General features: G+C 39.2%; 1 protein-coding gene across 4 annotated transcripts in view; it reads right to left on the reverse strand.

The window, feature by feature from the left end:
• AP2A2 (adaptor related protein complex 2 subunit alpha 2) overlaps positions 1–25,297 on the reverse strand; it is a 65,059-nt gene that overhangs the window by 20,566 nt on the left and 19,196 nt on the right. The window contains exons 3-10 of one of the 4 annotated variants that reach the window (XM_083375117.1): positions 14,495–14,637; positions 9,896–10,089; positions 8,704–8,833; positions 5,884–5,985; positions 4,340–4,387; positions 4,217–4,291; positions 2,556–2,664; positions 463–610 (exon numbers count right to left, since the gene is read on the reverse strand). In XM_083375117.1, coding sequence (XP_083231243.1) covers positions 463–610; positions 2,556–2,664; positions 4,217–4,291; positions 4,340–4,387; positions 5,884–5,985; positions 8,704–8,833; positions 9,896–10,089; positions 14,495–14,637 — 949 coding nt within the window. Of the gene's footprint in view, positions 1–462; positions 614–2,555; positions 2,665–4,216; positions 4,292–4,339; positions 4,388–5,883; positions 5,986–8,703; positions 8,834–9,895; positions 10,090–14,494; positions 14,638–25,297 lie in introns of all 4 variants that reach the window. The other 3 variants (XM_083375116.1, XM_083375119.1, XM_083375118.1) reach the window with 3 other exon arrangements.

The raw sequence follows: 25,297 nt of genomic DNA on the forward strand, positions 1-25,297 counted from the left end.
GCTTCATGATTAAGCAACCAGTAAGTCTTCCAGGAAACCAAAGTTTAGTATAGGAACAGCTGCAAAACAGAGAGCCACCCCTATATACTCTTTTTTTCCTATGCTTCAGGTACGCAGCGCTCATTTTAAAAATAAAACAAAGGACTTAAACTCTTCACACCCTGCATGTTTGCTTCTTTGTTTTTTTAAAGAAAGACAAAATATGAATCCCGGTACCAGTAACCAAGTGGAAGAAAGACCGGATTGCTATGGCGTGTTGCGGGTTATGGTGTCTTCTAGCAAGAACGATCCTGTTGGCTTAGTTTTAGAATAACTTAACATTGTTGTTCAAACAGCTCCTAATTCTTCAAATTTGGAAATGGCCACTGAACAGGCCTTTGAAGTGACACGCAAAGTGACATTTCAGTGCTGTTTTAAAATGGCATGCCGGTTTTCAAAGCACAGTTTTCCTCCAAATCTTACCTGTCATGGTGGATAATTAAACTAATCGCCTCAAACAGTACAGCGTTCTTTGCATTTGAATGCTGCACTTTCTTCGATTTAGGAGGTTCTTGAGCTTTGTTAAGAATAGTTTCCAGACATTCTGTGAGACGTCCTCGAACGGAAGGGTCTTCTGGGAGAAAGAAACTCATTAGGCAAATTGGCTGAACAATGTAAAATTACACAAATACTGCACGCCTTTTAAATGTCTCAGTGAAAAACTCAGTGCTATTTCCAGATAACATCTGGAATAACATTCTCCTGCAAGTATAGAGTAGCTAATGATTTCTGATCTAGGCATCTGTTAACTTTAATACAATACACAGCATTAAATAATTCCAACTATAAGCATGTGAAGAATGGGAAAGTTACATTTTTAAGTAGAAAAACAATAGCAGCTTGCATGCATTGCTCATGTTTGTGGCAGTAGTGAACTAAAACAAAAATTCAACACAGTATCTTCCTACACCCCAATGTTTCTCAGAGCTGGGTAGGCTTGTCAAAATGGAATGGAGGAAAGATTGATTCTCTGCAATCTGCTTTCTAGCATCAGGCAAGTATGGAGCAAGTAAGGATCAGGAATGCTGAGAAATCCATCCTTGCTTAAAAAGCTAATTCAACAGTCACCTTTTCTATCTATATTACAACTAATTGGCTTTAGACCAGGGGTGTCAAACTGCTGGCCCGCAGTCCGGATGCATCATAGCAAAACCGCTCCCACCCCATTGCCGGCAATGGGAAAAAAAGTCAAGATATGACACAAGTCATGTGACGTTGCGAGTTTGACACCCCTGCTTTAGACTATTTGACAATATAGGAGACAAATAAATCAAACTGAATTTAAGTGCAGGAGAACAGTTCCCAGCCAATCATGTTTTGATGCAATGGAAGGACACTCATTTTCAAATTGTTATAGTCTTGACCTTTTGCCCCACAAGAACAAGGTGTACATATGGGACTCAGGAATGTTATACTTGCAGGAGATGTTATTATCTGGAAGAGACCTCCAACACAAGCAGTAAATATAGCACTTATGATATATGGCCATCTAGTCTCTGCTTAGCATTTCCAAGAACATTCACTTATTATTCAAGAACGCTTATACTGGCTTCACAAGAACATTTTTTGCCTAAACGTTTAATTCAAATCTGTCTTCCTGCAATTTCTAACCTAACATTGTGCTTGGGTGCATTTGCTTTTTCCTCTGAATGGCAAACCTGAGTTATCCGAAAACTCTAACTGCATCTTTCCCTCAGATCTCCAAGTTAAATATATCCAGAAGCTTCTCATTGGACAGTTCCACAAATACCTCTCTCCTTTTGCATTTCTCCAATTTGTAAACAATTTTTAAAAAAGCAACGTCCTGAACAATATTCCAGAAGCAGCCAGATAAGTATAAAATGTAATGTAACTTTTGTTTCAAGTTCTGGACACTAGGTTTTTGATACTGCACCCTACAACTGCATTTTAGTAATGGCATCACATTGGCAGCTCATGCACCACTTGAGATTATCCAGGGTGTCTTTTCCAATCTTTACTTCTTTAATGAATATTTTCTCACCTTATGGATGCTGAACTGCCTCTTGAAGCTTTTGGCCCAGAATCCAAATTTGTTTTTAATCTTTATTCTGCCTTTTATGGGGTCACTGATCTCTCTGAGCTTTCTGTTTCCTATAAAGTTGTAAGGATTTCATCTATACCATCATTTAAATCACTTTTTTAAAAAATAGCCAAATGTCACTAGACCAAGGAAAGAGCCAAACAGCATTCTGTTAAAGGAGTTGGATCCAGGAAATGTTTGTTCAGCCAAGCTATATTTGTTCCAAAATAATGAGAACCATATATGCTTGTTCAGCCACTTGTTATTATTTTTTTAAAAAATACCAAAAACCTCCATCCCTTTACAGCAGTTTGGATTCAAAGGGGTAAAGGTGATTTTAAGCACATGTGAGCATGCACATAGCTACCCTAATTTCATACGTTGCTGTCTCTATGATCACATCCATACAAATGCTATTAGCTGTTCTTTGCTAATTAAAGGAAGCATGAAACTATGATAGTTTCCATTACTTCACCTGGTGGAGGATAGCACTGCAACAATCTCAAGAGCTTCACAGACAACCATGGAGCAGGGACAAAGTAGTAAGTATAATCCTGGAGATCAGTAGATGCTGATGTCACAATCTGAAAGCAAAAATTTTCTGTTACTTTCTGATGACATTTTGTAAGCCTAGGGTATGCCCAGTGCAGATTCTGAATTTTAATGAAGTCTAAGAAAACAGGAATTAAAATTCAAGAAAATAAAACATAGAAGCTTGAGCACTGATGTAGTGAAAGGTGTGCCAGAAATTCATAAACATTCAAGCAGCTTCTCAGAGCACACAAAAGGCAAAAGTAAATATTTTAACATAAGTTCCTACTAATTTACACAATGCTTGGGAACAATAGACTTCTAAAATACAAACAAATGCATAATTGATTCTTGATATATTCTTATTCTTGCTGTTGTTGTTGTTAAATGCTGCTTTTATTTTGTATAACTCAAGTTTGTACAGTTCAAGGGGGTGTGATTTGGCTTGGGTTGTGAGAGAGTGGCTGACCCAAAGTCATCCAGCCAAATTTCATGCCTAAAGGAGGACTAGAACTCACCATCTCCTGGTTTTTAGGCCACTTTTGCAGTCCAATATTTTTTTCTGGAAAGGAAACTGGCAGCTAATGGAAGAGAGATACACAGCAACTGCTTCTGTCAAAACTTACCAATCACTCAAAGCAGGAAGGGAAAAACTCCTCATCACTACTCAAACACACCTAAAATGGCTTCTGGGGAGGTAGCTTGGCTGGAGTAACTTTTAAGGGTATTTTTTCTCCTTATGAATATGAAAATGCACTAGTCTAGGTGCGAGTATGATCAAAGGATACAGAACAGGAAACTTGACAAGGGCAGACAGAACTGTGCCCAGTTTTGAAGAGTTGGAAAAAATAGTATGGGATGGAAAAAGACGAAATAAGAAACCTACATGTACTTAGTTGTATCAAACCGTTATCTGAATGTGCCTTTAATGCCTACTACTTACTAAATTCACAATTATATCATTTTTTTGAACAGATGGGAGAAAATAGTGCCCTTGAGATTTGTCAGGGGGAAAAAGAACAGAATAACCATGGATAGAAAATGCTTATTTTGCACCAAGTTTGATGAAAGAAAAGGGAAAGCAAGCTGGGATTTTGAAGAGACTTTGATAATATACAAAAAAACAAAGAGAATCAATGTGCTGAACCATCATCACATATTTTACTGTCATGGTCTGAACGGGGTATAGGAGTATCACATGTAATGTGTGTAAAGCTGGATGGGCTGGTCTTGCACTTAACATCTTAGCACACAAATATGCATATGCATACATGCTTCAGCATTTTGTATATTCATTTATATCCATAGTTAGCAAAGTATTCTCTTCTATAGGAGAACCATTAAATAGCAAATTCCAGCAAATATAAGTCCACACAGATTACATATAGTAGAGAAATAGGGCACGTTAGTAAAGGAATTTGCATACAATGCTTTGTTTCTTATAGATATGTTTCTGTACTCTATTTAGGCTTCAAATTAGTTTCATTCATAAGAAAGTAGGAAGTTAATTATACAATTTTTCAGAATGCAGACCTGGCCCTGTCTTTAGTAAATGCTAAATGGTAAGCAGAGTTAAAGCCGCAATATTTTTGATGTCCCAGATACCTCAACTGGTGCCTTGGTGCATGGGGTGACCATCTCTTGCTCTCCCATATTATTGGCACTGCTTTTGGGAATGACCTCCAAGTGGGAAGCAGTTCAGACTACAGATAAAATGTTTTAGGAGACATTTTCCATGCTGTGCTCTGTCATTCCCACCCTGCACTGCTCCTCTGACTGGACAGGAAAGATGTAATATGATGATGTAGGCACAAGCATAGTAGAATGTTTAAGGATGGATACACATGTATTAGTCTGTTCTGCATTTCTTAAATTGGCCTACTGTCCCATTACCAGCATTTGAAAGAGTCATATGCCTGATAGGTCAGCTTTTATAATAGATTTAAGGAAGGTCATGACCTTTACCAGAGTCAGTTAAACAAATTGCTTCTGGCTAGAATTAACATTTGAAAATTCCTAAAGTTACACCAAGTTTCCATTTCTATTATTAAAGATTTCACCTGACTGGAATTAAAGAGAATGCTTTCATAAAAAGAAGTTGTGGTTTATACACAGGCCTAAAAAGCATTTGTTTTTCCTTTAGGAACTAAAATTTTGCCTCCAGGAGAGGCAACGATGCCATCATCTCAGATAATCTTCACTACCTAAGATTGCAATACAATACATTTAAATATTTAACAAAAATATACTGCTATATCTTGCTCAGTCTCTCTGGGACAAAGAACAGGAAGTTATGCTGGCAGAGGTCATTCTATTTATGTAAAGAAATCATCCAAAAAAGAAAAAGCATCAGATTTCTGAAGTTAAATCAGGAGAATATTTATTCAATAGCACGTTGCTGAATAGAGAACAATTTTCAAGACACTAATAAAATTAGGAAAAAGCTTGGCCAAACCAACTATGCATACAGAATAAAAATATACTGTAACACCCAATAGAAAAGAATCTATACAACTTGTATTATTTGGTCTTTGTCCAATTGCTAAAATAGAGTCCTGGACTCTGTAATTAATAAGCTAATGGCTTTGTTTTAAATGCCTCAGTTGATAAGGTCATAAAAATGGTGAATAATCTGAATAAAAGGTATGTACAATTAATATTTAAATATACTTTTTTTTGTTCTTTTGAGTCAGTCTTGATTCTGGGCAACTGCCAGGACAGGTTCCTCTCATTTTCTTGGAAACATTTCAGAAGTGGCTTGCCTTTGCCTCTTTCCTAGAGGTGAGCGAAAGTCACTGGCTAACGTCCAGCCTATGGCAGGAGTAGCATTCATAATCACCCAGTTTCTAGCCTGATATCTTAATCACTATACCAAAGTGTCTCTCCATAAGTATATTTAGAATTGTTTATACCTATATTTAAGGGGTACATTTTATAGAGTAGTTGTGAGAAAATAGGAGGCAGCAGTACAGTATGTTTGCCACTTTGAGTTGAACAAAATATATAAAAGCCAACATAAAAATCTAATACCAATGGGTGGCCTGAAAATATATTCTTACCATAAGTTTGAGGCTCACAGATAAGTCACCAAGATCCATTAAAAAAGGCTTAAGAGGGTTACTGTAAATAGGACAACCATCAGATTGGTCCTAGCATCAACCATACTTTAATTTTACAGGTAAGAATTGAAATGATTAACCTAACCAATTATCTTGTTTTACATTCTTGACATATTTTGTTCCACCATTACGTCTAGCCAACAATCTACTTACCCTACTAAGCCTGGAAACAGCCAGAGATATTGAGGTTTTAAATTCATCTGGATTCTTTTGTGCCAGAGTAGTGATCAAACTTGTAGCAGCTGTAACTACACCCTGAAAAAAGCAATTTTATAGTTCCCTTAAAGTTTCCAGGCTTAAATTCATCATAAGTACACAATGTCATTATTACACGCAAACAATACAATCAAGTTTCATGTTTCATTTTATAAGCTTGATGAAAGGGAATTTCATATCGCAATGGTACTTAAATTAGATTTAACAACAGTCAAGGTGTCTTCAAAACACTTTCACAGCAACAAATCCCAAACTAATATTGCTGAAATGCAGAAAGTCTGGGGTAAGTGCAAATAGACAGGCAGGTTATAGGATTGTAAGCTTGGCTGTCAAAACAAGATCCTTAGCTTCATAGCTACACATGAGATCATTGTGTTCTTTAATTTAACACATGTTTTTTACACGGAGCTTCAGATGGTGAATCTCTGAATTCTACTAAACTAAATAGGCTACCTAAAAGTAGCTTTCTTTTTCTACTTCAAGTGATATATATTTTTTATTCTCAAGTGTAAGAAATATAAGCAAGTAAGGACTTTTTATTTATTTTTTATTTTATTTTAATTCCATTTACGGTATATCCCGCCCTTCTCCGAAGACTCAGGGCGGCTTACAAGCTTAGCAGTAGCCTTCATTCTTTGTATATGCCTGCTTATTAGGGCTTTCACACATACCCCAAGCGGCATTATTACAAAGTCAGCTTAATTGCCCCCAACAATCTGGGTCCTCATTTTACCTACCTCAGAAGGATGGAAGGCTGAGTCAACCTTGAGCCTGGTGGGATGCGAACCTGCACTAATTGCAGGCAGCTGGTGTTACTTAAGGAGGCATTAGCCCACTGCTCCACCAAGGCTCTTTTCATAGCATAACTCAGTATTCATCAATAAGATATTTTCTATAGATATCTGAGGTGCACTAAAGAGTTAATATCACTTTTTAAATTACCTTATCAAGAAAAAGGGACACTGCAAAGCAAAATCTAGCTGCCAGCAATATTTGATCCTGTTCGTCCCAGGTTACCCTTCCCAACCAACTGTGGATTGGCATCAGGAGCACCTGTTTTAAGTTATTCCAGACCTTCTCGTGCCATGTCCAGAAGGTGGTGCTGAGGGACCACTGTCAAACTTCCAGCTTTCCTTTTATACCTTATGTTGTCAAACATCTAAGTCATCTAGAATTTTGGAGTAGGGTGTCATCAGCAGGGCTTTTTTTGTCATAGAACGCACCGGAACAGAGTTCCAGCATCTTTTTTCAATGGATTTTCTAGAGTTGCATTCTGTTCCTATTGTTTCCCTTCCTATCCTTGTTTTGTTTTTGAAAATGCCCCGCTGGCAGTACGGTGCGAGCGGAGTCCCCTCTGGCGCTGTCTGCCTCCTTTAGGAGGAGCCATGAGGTGCCAGAGCACCACAGCCAGAGTGTGGCTTGATTGGCTGGGTCAGACCATGTGGTGTGGAAGCTGATGGTGGCGGTGGGAGACACATAAACATGGAGGTTATCTTTCACGAGAGGGTGAGTGAGCCATCTGCCTTCCCTTACAGAAGGTGGGGTGTAAGGTTAAAAAGAGGTGAAGCGAGAGGAAAGAAAGATGGCTGGCATGGAAGTGAAACTTTGCTGTTTCAGTTCCTTGGGTACTTCAAAGGCTGGGATGTCTATGAAAATCTCTTTTTAGTCTTTTATACTTTATATTCAAACTGCAAAGAGGAAGAATAAGAATAAAGCCAATGTCTTGTGATTTGGAGGTATTATTAATATATATTATGTATTGGTCAGATGTGAAGGTAGACCTACAGTATGAGGTTTAATCAGATCTATTTATTAATTTGGGTTTAACTTAAAAGATAAATTGAAAGTAATCTGTTCACTGACAAAGTTTCAACTTTAATTTGTTTCAAGTCAATATCCATATTAAACTCCAAATGTAACTTTTTCCACCTTGACAACTTCTTAAAAATAATTCAATCTTTTACAAGCAACCAAATTTTGTTTTATAGGGCCAATTTCATTCCACATAGAAAGCTGACATTTCCACTCATTAAACTGAACGTGTATGCCAGCGGTAAATGTCCCAAAAGATTAATAAAATGCCTTCTTATAATTTAAAGCCACACAGTGCATGGTAACATTAACAGTATCAACTTACCTTGAACAAAATCCTAGTCTTTTAGATACACTAAAAATTGAAGGTTTTTTTTTTCCAACTGTAGGGTAGGCAAGGCGGGTTGTAAGATGTGTGTGAGTTCTGGCACCTTTTTTTTTTTTTTACAAAAAAAGCACTGGTCATCAGTAAGCTAATAACAAACCACTCTATTGCGTTTTATTATCCAGTTCCAAATAAGCAGTTGATACCTTTGAACCTTACCTAAATTCAATAATGGGTTGAGTGAGGAAGGGCAAGCTGAAATGAAATCCAGACAAGATGGAGGTGCTATTGTTAAGTGTAAAACTGGAAGCTGGGATAGAGCTTCTGCCTAGTTTAAATTGACCTGCATTATCTATAAATGAGCAATTTGTAGTCTGAGAGTACTCCATAATTCTCAGTTAGTGAATAGATTTGTAGGAATAAAAAAAATGTTTCTGCTCCACAATTCTGGAAGAACTAATAGAGCCATAGTTCCTGTGGGGGAAAATGTTAAAACCAAAAACTTCTTCAAAGTATAGACAGGAAAAGGACAATCTTATGTTGTTTCCTTGGAACGTCTCATACTTTGGATATGATTTGGAGAAAACCTCCAACTAGGTTATGTATTCAGCTGTGCTTACCAGATGCTGGTCATTGAGAAGGTGCACAACTCTTGATGTCCAGTCTCCCATTGGCACCAGATCAGGAGATGTTCTGTATAATCGTAGCAAGCAGAGGGCTGCACTTTGCTTTACACAATCCATGGTGTCTCTGCAAAAACAAACAAAATCCTGCCAATAATTGTAAAGATCTCCCCAAACTCCCTGAGATAGACAGTTGTATAGTGGAAAGAAAAACTTCCCTCATACAGAAAGTAATTGGAAACTAATCATCTAGCTGAGCAATTGATTCTATAAACTGGAATCTTTTGTATCCCAGTGAGAAAAGGAGATGGAAAATAATTTTAGACTTCCTATCACTTTGTTACTGATGTAGCATATAACGTTTCCAGTTACATCAAATTTTATAGAGGCATTTTCTAGAAGACCAAGGGATACGTTCATAGGTGCACAGGTAATCTACTGGCGTACCCATCTAAATTTGAATGAAAAGAAAGCATGTTCAGTTACCAGAAAATATATATATATATATATACTGCAGAATTCCTAAATGTACTATCACGATTGGAAAATGTATGTTGCCAATACACACATCACTTTACAATTCATACACTATTTCAACTTATCAGATTTCTTGTATAAAATAAGGTTACTTGCCTCCAAGAAATTTTCTTAAGCCTATAAGGCTGCACATCCCTGTTATTTTAGCTCAGTAAAATAAAAGGTTTATTTTCACTGTAATTAAACAGCTAGTTCTAATAAAACATTTCAAAGTTTAGATTTTCTTCATAAGGCTTCCTCCTACTATCATAAAGATAACATTGGTTCACTACAGCATGCAAACACATTAAAGAGATTTTTGCGTCATATGAGCTTCAAGATTTTACCCTTAATGAGATGGGTGAGTATATAAATTTGAGTAGTAAATATATAAAATAAAAAATAAACTTCTGCAAAACACAGAAATAGAAATGGACGTTCAATATAAATTTGGCACCGTATTTAAACTAGCACTTAAGCAAGATTGCAAAATTTAGCAATCTAATAAAGTCAATTCTAAGGCAATTTTTTTAAAAAAAATGTATAGCCTTAAAAACATAATCAACCACCAATGGCAAGAAAAAGTGTGTTTAAATACGATATGATACTTGTTACCCCTAACAGAATGAACTCAACTGTCTACTAATACTCAGCTTGTGTGTATATTACTTACCCAGCTACCAGTATTTTGGGAATTTCACCAGCAAATGCTTCAGCCATTTCTCTGCTACCCACATTGGCAATGCAGTGCAAAGCTAGTCCCATGAAAGTGGGGTTCCGGCTAGCTAAATCATTCTTGATTGCATTGTTTATCAGACGTATCAATTCACTGTTCGAATTCACAAGCACAGAGATGAACAAATAACCCTAGAATTAAGAGAATAATTAGTGGTGGGTCAACTGGAAAGTGTTTAACATGTTATATGGAGGGTTCTGTAAAATGGTTCCTGCATGTGGATTATACAGAGAATCAATAATCATTTTTTAGCCCTGGCTTTGAAGCAAGACATGTTACACTGCAGCAATTTTTCACTGTAGTTAAAAATCAATGCAAATTTTGGATGAACTAGGCAGTTGGGGACACTGAACTAGACTGAATTAGTACAGTTTTGATTCTTTTAAAGAGCCATGCTGGCAAACAGCTATATACCAGATAGGACATCTGGATTATTGTCAATTTGCTCCGTGACATTCCTCAAAAAGATCACTCAGAACAGCTTTTCAGATACATTTTGAAAAGTGCTGCAGAAGGTCATTAGGAGAAAAGGACCCCATGTGTACACGCATATAATTAAGCACATAAACCTTTGTACAGGAGCCTTAAGTCATACAATTTGAGGGACATGTCCAACATCATAATGTCCTTTCATGCAAGAATCAGACTGATGAAATGTTATTATGAGAAAGTTAGATATACTACTGTCATAAAATTACAGGTAGTTCTTGACTTACAACTGGTTGCTTAGCAACCATTTAAAGTTACAATGGCTCTACATGGGAGGGCATTTATGACCCGGATTCAAAGTTATGACAGTTCCCCCTCTGCAGTCATGTGACTGCACTTCAGGCATTTGGCAAATGACCTACATTTGCAGTCCTATGATCATGCTTTTACTTCTAGTTTTTGGCAAAATTATACCCGCAACAAATAATTGTTTGGCTTAATTACTGTGGATTTGCCATAGTGATTCACTTAATGACCATTACAAAAGGGACATAAAATTGGGTTAATACTGTGACCAACCCACTTTACAACTGTTATGAGTTACAAGCGTATTGGACAGGTTCTAATATGGTCGTAACTTGATCATACCACCTATATCACAAATGCAAACAAACTTTTAAGGTTTGGTCAATTTACTATCTACAGGTCTGTTTTGTGAATTTGTTTAATTTCAGGGAAGAAAAAGGTGAAGTAACTGTTCAAATGCTAAGGGGATGACTAGCATTGAAAGCCTTCACTTAACTTATATCTTATGTATGAAAACTAATCAAAGAGAAGCAACCTAGAACTAAGGAGAAATTTCCAACAGTTAGAACAATTAATCAGTGGAACAACCTGCCTCCAGAAGCTGTGAATGCTCCAACTCTAGAAGTTTTAAAGAAGAGATTGGACAACCATTTTTCTGAAATGGTATAGGGTTTCCTGCCTGAGCAGGGGGTTGGACTAGATGACCTCCAAGGTCCCTTCCAACATTATTATTGGTAGTAGTAGTAGTAGTAGTAGTAGTGGTAGTAGTAGTATCTTACTGATTTTTCACAAGCATTGCCATGAACTTTTAACTTGCTTAAAAAAAAACATACCACAGTGAGATTGAGATAAACAATGTTTACCAAATGTTTAGGTTTCAATTTAAAAGAAGGTAGTATCTATACATGTATTTCTCTCAACAAGATGATTACATGTTCCAACAACTACAGTTTATATACACCTTTTCTGTTTCAATGCCAAAGACATAGTTTTTTAAGAAATCAAACTAGATCTAAGTTCTCTGCATCTGTCTACTTCCGAGTCCTCAATTGTATTACATTTCACTTACTGAGTACTCCACAGCAGCTAAGAAGTAAGTCTAGTCAGTATGCTGGCAACCAATTACAACATCATGAGTGGGACTAGAATTAGGATGGTATAATAGAAGCTGATAACCACTAACATCCCATTTTGTTCTAGGCTTTTCTGCAATAGCTGTAAACAGCCTATAACTCACAGCCATAGGGGATTCTTGATGCAATTTCAGAATTCCAGGATATCAGTTCATATCTCTGATAAATATAATCTCTTACCCCCAAATCAGTTGCTTAAAAAGGAAGGAAACGGTATAGAGAAGGGAGAACAATTGGTGTCGGAGAATAAGTACCTCTCCAGTTCAGCTAGATACAGGTAGTCCTCAAGTTACGATTATGAATGAACCAAAAATTTTCTGTTGTTGAGGCATTTGCTTAGTAAATTTTGTCCCCTTTTACAACCTTTCTTGCTGGTTAAATGAATCACTGCAATTGTTAAGTTAGTGACACAGTTGTTCAGCGAATCTGGCTTCCCCATTGATTTTGCATGTCAGAAGGATTGCAAAAGGTGAGAGCATGACCTCAGGACACTGCAACTGTCATAAATGTGGACCAGTTGCCAAGTGGCTGGATTTTGATCACACGACCTCGAGGATGCTACAACGGCTGTAAGTGTGAAAAACGATCATAAGTCACTTTTTCCAACATCGCTGTAATTTTGAATGGTCACTAAATGAACAGTTGTAAGTCGAGAATTACCTGTATTTCAAAATGAAATTTCAAACTACAGTATGTCATTAGCACACTTTAATGTGCAACCAACAGCTATATAGGAAATTCCTATTGGAAGATTCGGCTTGTCCAGGCAAGATAAAAGACCTTACAAAAATATATACAGAGTGAAGCAAATGTCAGGCCCCATAGGCCAATGACAATATGTTTGATTTAATTGCTTTTTTTCCAGATAAAAAGTTATTGTCCTTAAGATTGTTCAAAGGTTATGTATCAAATGAATAAGGAAATGTTTAGAAGAGAACAGCAACTAATTCAAACTTTTAATGTAATTTATATTTTAAAAGTATCAATAGGGCCTAACTTTTCGTACAATTGATTAATAGCTAAAGGCCTTCAGTTTTATTCTCTTGCCAATATCTATTGCCAGAAAAGCATGATCTCACTGCATTAAATATTTCTAAGTATTGTTTTATTGCTTGCAGAATACACAATGGCTGCTTAGAATAAATTTAACTGAATTGATCAATATGTATCTCATAGTTTTAGCAATTTTACCATTTTTTTTCTTTGTGTACTTTGGGTCTTTGATCATAATAATAAACTTGAAACCCATATAGCCTTTAGTTCTGATCTCATTCCCTGTTTATTTCAGCCCCACCAAGCATGCGGCCCTCTGAAGATTATGCCTGAAGGATTATGAATTAGGAAAAAAAAAGTACTCTTCAGTACAGATTTTAGACTGAAGGATGACTCAGTGTGTTCAGCCAGTAATGACTCTACAGAGATGGAAAAAACACATATGTGTACAAAAGATCAGTATGTGATTATGTTTCTAAGATGTTTGCATGTTACAAGTAACAATGTTTCTGATTTTTTTAAAAAAACTAATATTTTGTTCAAAATTCATTATAAACAAATTTTTAGAAGAAAGCTTTCATGAAATTAATTAGTTTATGATCGTAAACTGTTAAATCAACAGTCAAATTACTGTTGTGGGCAATCATAAACATAAGATCTATTCTGAAATGCATCTTGTCTTACACTGTTGACAGCTATTAATTAAGTAGTTCCCTTACCAATGTACCTATCAATACACTACTTCTAAACCTTCTTACAACAGCACTGGATCTAACACATAGAAATTGGCTTAATACAGCAGTTATTAAGTGAATCTGGCTTCTCCATTTGTTTGTCAGAAGGTCGTAAAAAGTGGGACACAGCAAAGGTCATAAATATGAACCAGTTGCCAAGCATCTGAATTATGATCACATGATCATGGGGATGGTGCAAAGTTTGTAACTTTAAAAAAATAGTCATAAGTCACAGTTTTCAGTGCTGTTGTAACTTTGAACAGTCACTAAATGAATTGCTGTAAGTCCAGGGCTACCTGTATTGCCACCCATCTCATAAGGAAAGTCTCTGATGGTGTATAATAATCAATTTAAAACAATACATATATAAAAAAGAGGATTTAAATATATAAAATCAACATTAAAATAGAGATTAAACGTAAAATTTAAAAGCCCTAGCTCTTATGCGAGGCCCAGAACAGCCCTCCGGAAGTGTGTGGACATTGCTTCCAGAAGTCCATTCTGGGCCTCGGAAGCCCAGAGGTGGCTTCCCAGGCCCAGAATGGCCTGCCAGAAGTGTCTGGACGCCGCTTCCAGAAGTCCATTCTGGGCCTTCAAGACCATGGGGAGGCTTCTCAGGCCCAGAATGGCCTGCCAGAAATGCATGGATGCTGCTTCTGGAAGTTCGTTCTGGGCCTCTGTGCGTGGACGCCACTTCTGGAAGTCCATTCTGGGCCTTGGAGGCCCAGGGAGGCCTCCGAGGCCCAGAACGGCCTGCCAGAAGTCCATGGACTCTGCTTCTGGAAGTCTGTTCTGGGCCTCGGAGGCCTAGACCCAGAACAGACTTCCAGAAGAGGCGTCCATGCAGAGAACTGCTTGTTCACGTATTTGAATCCCAGCACTGCCCAACAGGTAAACAAGGTAACTACAGTTTTACTGTGTAGATATGAGACATTACTTACAATTTGTTTCTCTGTATATTTGTTTGAACTCAGGAGATTCACAGCCTCCATGTGGCCGAAATCAATATCATGTCCCAGGAGAAAAATGAAAAGCAGCTTGCAGACATATTTTTTCTTGCTGTAACCATCCAGGGCTTTATCACCTAATGAGTAATTAAATAGAAACCATAAACACTTAAACCAAACACAAATCCCGTATATCTTTTTAATATATTGATTAGCTTATTAGACTCCATCATGTCTTCTCATAGTATTGAGCCAGATCCACATTTCAGACCCTGTGAAAATTGCAGCTACATCCTGATAAGCCTGCTGAATTCCTGACAGAGAGTGCACTATAATTTCAATGATGACAATCTTTAGACTCTCTAGAACACAAAACCAGTCATAAATCCCAAGAAAACAAATCAAAGAATGAGGTAGGGAGTGATGAGAAAAAAGAAAAACAACAACAATCAGGAGATGCAAGAAACATACCCACGGACAAACATAGGTCTTAAATGCTTACATATAAATGCTCAAAGCTTGGGGAACAAACAGGGTGAACTAGAAGCAATAGTACATGAGGGCAGGTATGACATAGTTGGCATTACAGAAAGCTGGTGGGACGAAACCCATGACTGGAATGGACTGATGGAGGGATACAGATTGTTCAAAAGAAATATATCAACAAAAAGAGGAGTGGGAGTTGCACTATATGTAAGAGAACACTACACATCTACAGAAATGTACATGATTAAAGATAAAATCCCTCCAGAATGTATAGGGGTCAACGTAAAAGGGGAAAAAGTGACATTGCCATAGGTGTATATTACAGGCCACCCAACCAGTCCAAAGAAATAGATGAACTCTTTGCCAATCAGTTAACAAACATATGTAAGTAGTAATGGGAGACTTCAACTATACAGATATCAACTCTGCAGCGAGTGGGTGATAAAACAGATTCTTAACCAACCTAGCCAACAATTTTATCATCCAAAAGGTGGAGGATGGAACTAGAAGTAAAGCCATATTGGACCTAATCCTTAGTAATCGAGAAGAAGTGATAGAGGGAGTTGAAGTTGCCGGAACTTTGGGTGAAAGTGACCACGTCATCCTGAAATTCAATACAATGTAAACATAAACAATAGAAAACAATCCAACCAGAGTCTTAAACTTAAAAAGAGCTGATTTTTAACAAACTCAGAACCTAGGAAAGATCCCATGGACAAAAATCCTAAAGGGGAAAACAACTCAAGAAGTGTGAGAAATACTGAGAAGTATGATCGTAGGGGCCCAGTCCAGTGCAATACCACCGGAAAAAAGAAACAAGAAATCCAAGAGGAACCCAGCATGGCTACACAAAGCCCTCTGACAAACTGAAAGACAAAAAGGACAAGTACAAAATATGGATAGAGGGACACATAACTAAGGCCGACTACCAGCAGCCAGAACGTGTAAAGATGAAGTCAGAAAAGCAACAGCTCAGAATGAACGAAGACTTGCAACAGAAATTAAGGACAATAAAAAATGTTTCTTTCAACATATTAATAACAAGAAAAAAGTCAAGGAAACTGTAGGTCCACTGAAGAGAGAAGATGGCAAGGAAACAACAGGCAACAGGGAGCTGCTTAACTCATACTTTGCATCAGTCTTCACGCAAAAAGACACTATAGCCCCAAAAAACTACTGCAAAAGACAAACTAAAAACAAAAATTAAAATAAGTAAGAGAATGGGAAGAGAACACCTATCCGACCTTGATGAATACAAATCACCAGGACCCGACAGATTACATCCCAGAGTTCTGAAGGAGCTGGCAGATGTTATCTCAGAATCATTGCACCACATCTTTCAAAAACCCTGGAGCACCAAGGAAGTACCTCATGATTGGAAAAGGGCTGATGTGGTTCCTATCTTCAAGAAAGGGGAAAAAACAGACCCAGGAAACTACAGATCAATCAGTCTAACATCAACACCTGGGAAGATCTTGGAAAAGATAATCAAAAACCAGACCTGTGAACAACTAGAATCAAACAAAGTTATAACCAGTAGCCAGCACAGGTTTGTCAAAAACGGATCATGCCAAACCAATGTTATTTCATTCTTTAATAAAGTGACTAAATTAGTAGACCAGCGAAACTTAGACTTCAGTAAGGCATTTGACAAAGTAGACCACAACCTGCTGCTTAGTAAGCTAGAAAAAGGTGGGACTATAGCTGGCTGACTATTACTCACTACTACTACTAAGAGTAGTCCTCAATGGTACTACATCCACATGGAGAGAAGTAAGCAGTGGGGTAGCACAAGGCTCCATCTTAGGCCCAGTACTCTTCACCATACTACAAAAAAGATGTTGAGACCTTGGGAAAAAAATCAGAGAAGAGCAACTAAAATGATCAAAGGCCTGGAGACTAAAACATATGAAGAACAGCTGCAGGGCTTGGGTTTAGCTAGTCTAAAGAAAAGAAGAAACAAGCGCGACATAATAGCAGTATTCTAGTATTTGAGGGGCTGCCACAAAGAAGAGGGGGTCAAACTATTCTCCAATTCTCCTCTGCTCTCACCAGAGGGCAGGACAAGAAACAATGGATGGAAACTGCCCAAAGAGAAAAGCAACCTGGCATTAAGGAGAAACTTCCTAATAGTGAGGACAATTAACCTGTGGAACAGCTTGCCTTCAGAAATCGTGGGCGCTCCATCACTGGAGAATTTTAAGAAGAGACTAGACACTCACTTGTCTGAAATGGTATAGGTTCTCCTGCTTGAGCAGGAGAGTGGACTAGAAGACCTCCAAGGTCCCTTCCAGCTCTATTCTATTCTAATAGATCATAATTTATATATTACTATATGACAATTCTGTAGGGGGAAAAAACTTTTTTAAGATGGTTTATTCATATTTGAGATTAACCAGATAAGAAATAAATCTAATCAGTAGGGAACCAAAGCTAGCTTACAACAAGTCTGCCACAAAACTGATTCAAATTTGAATTTGGTTAAAATTTAAGTTGTATACATATCCATAAGTGCAATACTTTCTTTAACTAGCACTTAACTGTACATCAAGCTAAAGAGTCATCTTATATATTGCATGTGACAGGTTTTCATGGAACCACTGTTTAAACAAACACTGGATTCTTAAATATTGCAGGACTTGCCATCCTCGGAGAAAAGCTTATTTGTGAAATGCATTTGATATAATTTTTCCTTGTATTACATATTAACACATCAATTCCATTTATATACTGGATCAATCAGATGTCAACATTACAATTCTATATGTTACTCAGAGCCACATTAATATACTGTTAACATCACAAACTAAGGTTGTAAAAGAGAACAGCGCTTATCAAGGAAGCTGGGCAATATACATGGATGTCATTCGGACTAGAGAACTACTGCTGGATAGTAGTAAAGAGGGAAAGTAGTTAAGACTGATGAAGTGGAACTACCAGCACTAATCATAGCAGCACAAAAAAGGCACTAAGCACAGGCATAAACAATAGGGCCTAGGATAACTCACAATACCCAACTCACTGCAGCCAATTCACCATGGACAACGTGCTACAGCCAATTTGCCAGGGCCAACTCACTGAAGGATAATTCGCCACAAGTCAACGTTGTATTAATCGTTTTATTCAGCTACTTTTATCACCAGTAAGCATGTTTTCATCGAAATTATTGGAAATCTTATATTTCTGGATTGACTTTATTTTTGTATATTTCTGTATTTCTTGAATTATCCCATGGCGAATTGTCATACGACAAGTTGTCCCACAACACATTGTCCGTGGTGAGGTGGCCCATTCCATGAACAAGGCATTCCTTGCTTAACAACAACGACCAGAAATTCTTTCACATGGTCATTAAGAGGAAAATCCCATGCTGTAGTTGTTAAATAAATCTCTCATGGTCATTAAATAAGACATCTGTCAAGCTATGAAGATTGCTTGCATTAGGACTGCCATGCTGCTTCTAGCTTGCCTACAGTTGCGAGGGGGGAGGGGAAGGTTTGGAATGCACAGGTGGATTCTATCCGGATGGGAACCAAGGTCACTGAAGAGATGTTGTGGCGGACAGAGACATTCTTCTCATAACAACTGCCTGAAGATTAATTGGACAATGTGATTTGAACTGTCAGAGAGGAAGGGAAAGTTCTACTCTTTAAATTATCTTTTTCCCACCATATTGCCAGAGCTAGTTTTCAATTCTTTAGTGCCGGTATGCTATACCCAATAAAGTTTTGCATTAGAGATCTAAATGACTCTGGTGTATTTACTTCGTTGGGATCCTTAGCTGGAACCTTGAAAACATCATGTTATTGTGACTTGCATTTATCCTTGACTGTCTGCTTATTGGAAGCTGGCTGTGAAGTGTGCAAATGGCAATCATGCAATCACAGGATGTTATGACAGCTATAAACACCTGCTGGTTGCAAAGTCCCTAAATGTTAAATAGGCTACCATGGGAATGCTAAATTTACTATTTTGGCACTGTTGTAACTACAAACAGTTGCTAAGCAGGACAGTCAGTAAGTGAAGTCTTCCTGTGGTTGTTGAAGATCATCATAAAGTTCAGAAGGGGCTGGCTTAAAGGTGCTTTAATTTATTCATCTGGTAAAAAAATGGATCAATCTATTAATCTGGACAAAAATGTATGATTCAGTCTAATGAGTGCAGATCAACAGCATAAGTAGCCATCTTAGATTTCTTCACATCTTACATATAGCTTCAAAAATGGCTGTTCTATTTATACAAAAATGGTACCGTTAGTAATTCAGTTACATACAAATAGGAACAAGTTTGCCTCTTGGCATTATTTTCCTTGAAGAGACATAATGGATTCTAAATCACATTTGGCTGTTTGCATGAACAGGCATCTGGCGATGTGGAAAGCAACCAGTAAGACAGTACAGACAAGGCCTAAAAATATTCATTCTCCTTGGCAACTGTCAGTCTCTAGGCTACAACATGGCTGATATCAAGGCAAGAAATCACAAACTGGCCTGTATCAACAGAAAACAAAATAGCAATTTCTAAAGTGAGATATTCATTGTTCAGGCTACCTTTGTAATTATTTTTTAGGTTTCCTTCTGTCAAAGTGGCTGGACTTTATTTATAGAGAACTCTTGATACAACAGATTATCGGGACCTTTTCAGTCAAGATTTAGGACTGAATGGAAGAACAAAACAACATTTTGTTGACGTTTAGTATGGGATAGATGGAGTGCAAATATCCTGGTCGTGCACCTCTTAGCAGCCTTTGATATCAACAAACATCATATTCTCCTGAAGCTGTTGTGAAGCTTGGCAGCAGGGGGCACTATTCTTCAGTGACTTTCATCCTTCCTTGGTGATGATTACAATGGACAATGATGGGTGGGAGATGGAGAAGCCCTCTTCGGGATAAAACATGGTAGAAATGTATGGTTCTAACACTTGCTTTAGCAAGGAAGATTTGAGTGGTTGCAATGGACCTCAGCTAAAAACCTAGACCACAGGTCGGCAACCTGCGGCTCCCAGCTGCCCGGTGCGCGCGCACCTCTTCCAACGGGCAGTGGTGCGCGCGCACCTCTCCAAATGGAGAGTGGCACCGCCCGTTTGGAGAGGTGCACGCGCACCTCCCCGAATGGGCGGAGGTGCGCGCGCACCTCCCCAAACCTTTGGAGAGGTGCGCGCGTACCTCCGCGCGAATGGGCAGCGGTGCCGCTCTTTCAGGAAGCCCGCCGCGGCCCGTCTGTGAAGCTGCCGAAAGCGGCAGCTTAGCAGATGGGCCGCGGCAGCTTCCTCAGAGCGGCGCCCCTGCCCATTCCGAGAGGTGCGCGCGCACCTCTCCGAACGACCGGAGGTGTGCGCGTACCTCCGCGCGAATGGGCAGCGGTGCCGCTCTTTCAGGAAGCCCGCCGCGGCCCGTCTGTGAAGCTGCCGAAAGCGGCAGCTTAGCAGACGGGCCGCGGCAGCTTCCGCAAAGAGCGGCGCCCCTGCCCATTCCGAGAGGTGCGCGCGCACCTCTCCGAACGACCGGAGGTGCGCGCGCACCTCCCCAAACCTTTGGGGAGGTACGCGCGTACCTCCGCGCGAACGGGCAGCGGTGCCGCTCTTTCAGGAAGCTGCCGCTTCACAGACGGGCCGCGGCGGCTTTGCAGACGGGCCGTCGCCATCGGGCAACCGGGAACCGGTTCCATCTCATTTTTAAAAAAATGGCAGCCGCGTGCGTCCGCGCATGCGCAAAAAACCTTTTTGCGCATGCGCGTGCATGGACACACGCACGCGGCTCCCTCTTTTTTTAATTTGTGATGGAACCGGTTCCCAGTGGCTCTTTTTCTTTTTTAGGTTGCCGACCCCTGACCTAGACTAACAGTACTATGTGATATTTCTTCTCTTTTACAATTTTTTTTATTACAATAACTCTGATCTAAACACAAAAGATTTTAGGAGCTAGGGCTAAAATCTATGTAGAGGACACAAGGAACGGCCTTGAAGGACAGGAAGAAGAACTGTTACTGAAAATGGTCAGATAAGAAAGGCAAGAAAGTAACTTGAAACAATCTCTCAGCAAGTCACTGTCATAGGTCGGAGGAAGCACATTCATATTTGCAAGATTCTGTTACTACAGTTGTTATAATCAAAGTAGTACTGATCTACATGGTGTTGGTGTCTTAGCCTGGTCTATCATGTAAGGCTGACATTGTATTATGACAAATAAGCATATCTAACATCTTTCAAATTGCAGGTAGGTTAATTGTTACATCATGACCTTTAATTTGAAACATCAGAATTGAGATTACATCCTGAAGTAGCTTAAGGATAATAAATCAGAAAACTAATAATGATCCTCTGCAGGCAGAAAAGATACACAAGTGAACTGAGAAGCAGGGTATCTTGGACATTCTGAGTGTGTCAGCATACCACATGTACCTACTAATTGGTGGGATGCAGACGATGATAAATTGGCTTGCAAGAAATCTTTAAATTAGACACCCTAGTTTGTACAGAGTAGTGCGAACATCTTTAGGTAAAACTGGCTTTTGACTGTAACTATGATACATAGCCAAAATGTGCCACAACTAACCTGACTATGGTACACTTTCTCCATCTCATTAAAAAGCATTCTGTGCACATCTTGATTGACCAAACCCAGGATGGGAGGTAGAGGTCAGGAATTATGGCTCCATCTGGTGAAAACAAGGTACAGTATTTGGTCTGACAGATTTATATGCTACATTTGTACAGAAGCTCAAAGTAGCAGAGATGGTAATCCCTCCTACTATTTTCCCTCATTAATAACCCTAGAGTAGGTTGAGGTGAGAAAGATTAACGTCACCCAATGAGTTCCCATGAATAAGAGTAGAGCAGAGCGGAAGTCTTCCCAAGACTAGTCTAAATCTTCCTCTCTACCGCACACTAGTTTTTATGTATATATTCAGTATTTTGTAGAAGATTGTGATTTAGAATGTACAAGCAGTAAATGGTAAAGAAATAAATGGAATGAATGAAAATGAATGAATGAAAATGAATGAATGAATGAATCGATCAATCAATCTGTGGAATAAAACAAATGAGTATCTGCAGTGATGTTAAGATATAAATTTAATGACATATTAAAAGACTAAAATGTACATCAGAAAGTATTAATTGATGTCAGCTAGATTGTTGTAGATGTATAGGAAAGAAAGCAGGAATTCATAGGTTGGTGGTATTATATTCCAGGGGCTGGTAATAACAGAACAACAGGTGTTTTTTGCTTCTTTCTGATAGTGGATAATATTTTGCAAAACATTACTAGCTTGGACCATTCTTTAGAATTTAGAACTTCTACACATTCTTTCATTATCAGGAAAATGGTAAACCATCTCCCTTGTCCATCAAACAATTGAAAGTAAGAGAATTATTTAGTTCCCACCCTATCAAACTTAAGAGATAAGTTGGATCTGAATGGAAAATAACCAATTGCCAATATTTATCACAGGAGGTGAGGGAGGAGCCCTTACAGGGGCGGGCTGAGGAGTTTAGTCATCATCTGGTGGACAAAATAGCTCAGATTCGGGCAGGTTTGGACTCTGGCTGGGCAGAGTTTGACGTGGAGGAAACAAACGGTCTTGAGAGTGTTATCTGGACTGAGTTCGATCCTGTGACCCCTGATGAGGTGGACAGGATTATGAGAAGGCTGAGCTCTACCACCTGTTTATTGGACCCGTGCCCCTCCTGGCTGGTTTATTCAGCTCAGGAAAAGACACGAGGCTGGTTCCAGGCAGTAATATCTGCTTCTTTGAGGGAGGGTATTTTCCCCACCTCCCTGAAGGAGGCAGTGGTGAGACCCCTTCTCAAGAAGCCTGCCCTGGATCCAGCGATTTTGAACAATTATCGTCCGGTCTCCAACCTTCGCTTTTTGGCGAAGGTTGTTGAGAGTGTGGTAGCACATCAGCTACCTCTGTTCCTGGATAAAACCGATTATCTTGACCCGTGCCAATCGGGCTTCAGGCCCGGGTACAGCACGGAGACGACATTGGTTGCGCTGGTAAATGATCTCTGGTGGGCCCGGGACAGGAATTGTTCCTCTGTCCTAGTCCTATTAGACCTCTCAGTGGCTTTTGATACCATCAACCATGGTATCTTGCTGCGACGACTCAGGGGACTGGGAGTGGGGGGCACTGTTTTACAGTGGTTCTCCTCCTACCTCCTGGGCCATTCACAGTCGGTGTTGACGGGAGGGCAGAGATCCGCCCCGAGGCCTCTCGTTTGTGGAGTTCCTCAGGGGTCGGTTCTCTCTCCCCTCCTGTTCAACATCTATATGAAGCCGCTGGGTGAGATCATTCGTGGTTTCGGGGTGGGGTATCATCAGTATGCTGATGATACCCAGCTTTTTCTTTCCACCCCGAATCAACCCAGTGATGCCCTCATCGTGATGTCCCGTTGCCTGGAGGCGGTTCAGGTTTGGATGGGAAGAAACAGGCTTCAACTCAATCCTGCCAAGACTGAGTGGCTGTACATATCGGCATCTCGGGTGAATCATTTTTGTCCATCATTAATGATGGGGGATGAGGTGTTACCCCCCGTTGATAGGGCTCGTAACTTGGGCATTCTCCTGGATTCACGGCTCAGTTTGGAAGATCATATAGGAGCTGTGATCAGGGGGGCTTTTGCCCAGATTCGCCTGGTGCACCAGTTGTGACCTTATTTGGACCGAGATGCACTACGCACAGTCACTCATGCGCTCGTCACCTCCCGGTTAGACTACTGCAACACTCTCTACATGGGGCTGCCTTTGAGGACCACTCGGAGGCTTCAGCTGGTGCAAAATGCAGCTGCACTAGTAATGGGAGTTTCCCGATACTCTCATGTAACACCTCTTCTCTGTGAGCTGCATTGGCTTCCAATTCTCCACCGGGTGAGATTCAAGGTGCTGGTGATGACCTATAAAGCCCTAAATGGCATGGGTCTGGATTATCTCAGGGAGCACCTGCTGCCAGCATCAGCCTCCCAGCATCCTGTGCGCTCCCACAGGGAGGGCCTCCTTAGGGTTCCGCCGGTTAGGGAATGCCGATGGATGGTACCAAGGGGGAGGGCATTCTCTGTGGGCGTGCCTTTCCTATGGAATGAACTGCCGGTAGAACTTCGGACTGCCCCAGACCTTCACTCGTTTCGCCGGGACCTTAAAACTTGGTTGTTTGATCTTGCTGGCCTGGACTGAGGGGGTTTTAATTTAATTTTAATTTAATTTTAATTTTAATTTGTTTAATTGTGGGCTAGTCTTATTTAATTCTATTTTAAAGTGTACTTATTTGTATTGTTTTAACTCGCCCTGTAAACTGCCCTGAGTCCTTCGGGAATAGGGTGGTATATAAAATCAATCAATCAATCAATCAAATAAATAAATAAATAAATAAATAAATAAATAAATAAATAAATAATCTCTTTTCAATACTTCTGATTAAAGAAAACAGTGAGGATGTCATTTTCTATTGCCAAAAGTTTGAACACAGGTGTGAAGTTTGGGAAACACTGTGTGACATTCTGAATAAATGCAACCGAGGCAGGAAATTATACTGTTATCTGAGATGAACAGATAAATGGGAATAAAATGAGGGAGTACAGAAAAATTATTGGGACACAGGGAAATTTGAAAAAAGAAGCTTGCTGAAATTATGAAGTGAGAAATGCTCTAAATGAGAAAAAATATATATATTGAAGGAGACAGAGATAGAAATAAATTGCAGGAGACAGAGAGAGAGAATTAAGAGAGAGAGAATGAAAGATTGAATATTATGTACATACAAAAAAATGCTAATTACTGCATGAATAGATGCCGTGAGTGGAGAAAGGTTAAAATAGGATGTAATTTGCTTATAGCATGACCGCATTACTTGCTTAATTCAAGTGTATGAAAATAGAATTTGTTCCTAAATACTATGTATAATCTTATTGATCTGCTATATAAAGGGAAAGGCAGTAAGAATGAAGGCAAAGTCAGCTGGAGTATTGCTTGGTCAAGAGTGCCTAAAAAGATGTTTAATAAATTTTGATCAGCATTTGGGAAGTTGCTCTACAGTGCAGTTGTACAATAGACACAGGGTGCACAGACCAAGTTTCTCTTCTACATGAAAAATATATGAATTGCAGAAAATAAGGTTATGGAATGATACATTTCTTGATTTAAAGTAAGTGACTGATAAAGTGAATAGGCTCGAGTTGTGGAATGTTTTGCATGAATGTTGAGTTGAAGGCTTGTTACTAAATGTGTTTAAGAGTAAAGCGTATATAAGAATGAATGGAATGGTTAATAAAGACCTAGCAGAGTGGTGTAAGAATAGAAAGATATGGAGAGGA

Source organism: Vipera ursinii (assembly GCF_947247035.1).
Source record: "Vipera ursinii genome assembly, chromosome: 1".
NCBI lineage: Eukaryota > Metazoa > Chordata > Lepidosauria > Squamata > Viperidae > Vipera > Vipera ursinii.